At 48.8% G+C, this 2500-nt stretch overlaps 1 protein-coding gene across 1 annotated transcript in view; it reads left to right on the top strand.

The window, feature by feature from the left end:
* The window catches only part of tns1b (tensin 1b), a 145473-nt gene that overhangs the window by 37696 nt on the left and 105277 nt on the right, over positions 1-2500 (top strand). The window contains exon 2 of the mRNA XM_030785824.1: positions 102-216. Within this exon, the coding sequence (XP_030641684.1) occupies positions 102-216 (115 nt within the window). The remainder of the gene's footprint in view (positions 1-101; positions 217-2500) is intronic.

Genomic DNA, 2500 nt, shown 5'->3' with positions numbered 1-2500 from the left:
CAGAGGAACATTTCTGTGAACGTTTCTCGGGGCAGGAACGTCGAGGCAGTGGTCGCTGGTCTGAACGAATGTTTCTCTTTCTGTTTTCTGTTTTTTTGCAGCCAGAAGAGTTTGAAGCCGTTCACTCCCACACGTTCCGACTGAAGACTTTTAAGAAGGGGAAACACTGCGGTGTGTGCAAGCAGGCCGTCAACAAGGAAGGACTCATCTGCAGAGGTCAGTCAGGACGACCACTCCCAGCTGAGTGGGCGGGGTTTCTGCACCGGCAGGGGGGTGGGGAGGGACATCTGCCTGTCTGAGGGTGTAATGAGTGATGATGAAGAGCAATGATGATAGGATGAGGCAGGTTGGGATGGAGTGACAGCTGCTCAGGGTTTGTGAGCAGGTGGGAACCTCCCCCGTAATCAAACTAATCATTAACCCAATTAGGCTCAACAGTGAGAGTATGACTTTAACAGAAGAAATAAGCCCAAACTGTAGCAAAGCAGACCTCTCTGATAGAGAGGGAGAAATGAGATTAGTGTCTGTTTGAGCTTAAGCAGGAGTCTTGAGGAAAGGAGAGGAGAAAAAAGGAGCAGCGTGGAGGCACGGTATGTCCGTTGTGCTGTGAGTTAGACTTGCCGTGGATACTGCTCCGTTCACTTCTGCTCCAGTTGGAGCACACCTCCTCCTGGAGAGGAGGTACAGACAGAGTTTGGCTCACTCTGAAATCTAAGGATATGTGTCACTGCAAAGGCCAGGGAACGCCATGGTAAAACTGAAAACAACCAAACATGCATGCACGCATGCAGGCAAACACACGCACACACAGATGGACACACACATAGACACACACACACACACACACACCCACAGACACCAGTGGTGGTTCCAGTGGAAGCGTCTGAGGCTGCTGATAGTGCAGTAAGTGACAGGTGTATCCGGACGTGAGTCTGGGCAACTGTGTGACCTGGCACTGACGCAGGAAAACTCGCACAAACCAAAATCCTGCTCTGACACAACTCAGGGAACCAGACCCCCCCCAAAAAACCTCCAAACACACACACACACACACACACACACTCTCTCTCTCTCTCCCCTGCCTCATTCAGCCGTCTCACGAGGCCTGTGTGGAAAACTGTTGATTCTTGCTGATTGAGGGGTGGAGAACCAGAGTAACACAGAGGGCCAGAGAACCAGAGTAACACAGAGGGCCAGAGAACCAGAGTAACACAGAGGGGTGGAGAACCAGAGTAACAAAGAGGGCCAGAGAACCAGAGTAACACAGAGGGGTGGAGAACCAGAGTAACCCAGAGGGCCAGAGAACCAGAATAACACAGAGGGCCAGAGAACCAGAGTAACATAGAGGGGTGGAGAACCAGAGTAACACAGAGGGCCAGAGAACCAGAGTAACACAGAGGGCCAGAGAGCCAAACACAGAGGGCCAGAGAACCAGAATAACATAGAGGGGTGGAGAACCAGAGTGACACAGAGGGCCAGAGAACCAGAATAACACAGAGGGCCAGAGAACCAGAGTAACATAGAGGGGTGGAGAACCAGAATAACACAGAGGGCCAGAGAACCAGAGTAACACAGAGGGCCAGAGAACCAGTGTAACACAGAGGGGCAGGGTACATAGGAAAGAGAGGCTTTCTCTCCATAATCAAACATGAAATCGCGGTTCCTGATTGGGCCTGTTTTTACAGCGATCGTTATCGTCCTATCTCCTTGTTGGGGCTGTATATCGTGCAGTTGTGTAAGGCTGAAGTCTGCCAAGGAAAACAGCATTGTGAAATCGAGGCATAGCAAACATTCCTCTGATTATTATATAACTATTATAAAAGCGCTATGAGAGGTGGTGTGATGTATCATGTCTTAAAAGAGCAAAACTTACTCCAAACTGTGCCCTGTACTCTACGCAGGGTGTTGGAGCGTGGTATTTTCTGTGTGACTGGGGTGACGTTGTATTACTGAGGTAACAGTGTTAAAGGAACAAACAGTAGCTCTCATCTGAATTTTACCACATCGTCACACATTTCTGTCTCCCTGTCTCTGTCCCTGTCTCTGTCTCTGTCTCTGTCTCTCTCTCTCTCTCTCTCTCTCTCTCTCTCTCCCCCTCTCTTGTGGGTGTTTGTGTGTGTCTGTGTCTGTGTCTGTGTGTGTGTGTGTGTTGGATAGGGACACTACTTTAGAGATACGTGCTAACCTCTGTCTGTCTGACAGCTGCTGCAGCTCAGAGCCTGGTGCCTAAATGGTCCTGACAACCACAAATGATCCCCACTCAGAAGTACACACAATACAGATTGAGATCTCATGTCAAAGACTGAGAGAGAGAGAGAGAGAGAGAGAGAGAGAGAGAGTAAATACAAACGCTTTTCATTTTAAACGCTCTTTACACACTGTGAAAGAGATACGATCTTAAACAAGCACTATTTTACGTTGAATTATGGTCCTAAATCATTGGTAAACTGATCATCTTTCTATTTGGATCTATAGCCTGTAACAATTACAGGCCTTCCAG

Source organism: Chanos chanos, chromosome 10 (assembly GCF_902362185.1).
Source record: "Chanos chanos chromosome 10, fChaCha1.1, whole genome shotgun sequence".
NCBI lineage: Eukaryota > Metazoa > Chordata > Actinopteri > Gonorynchiformes > Chanidae > Chanos > Chanos chanos.
This window is presented reverse-complemented; position numbering and strand designations above follow the sequence as displayed.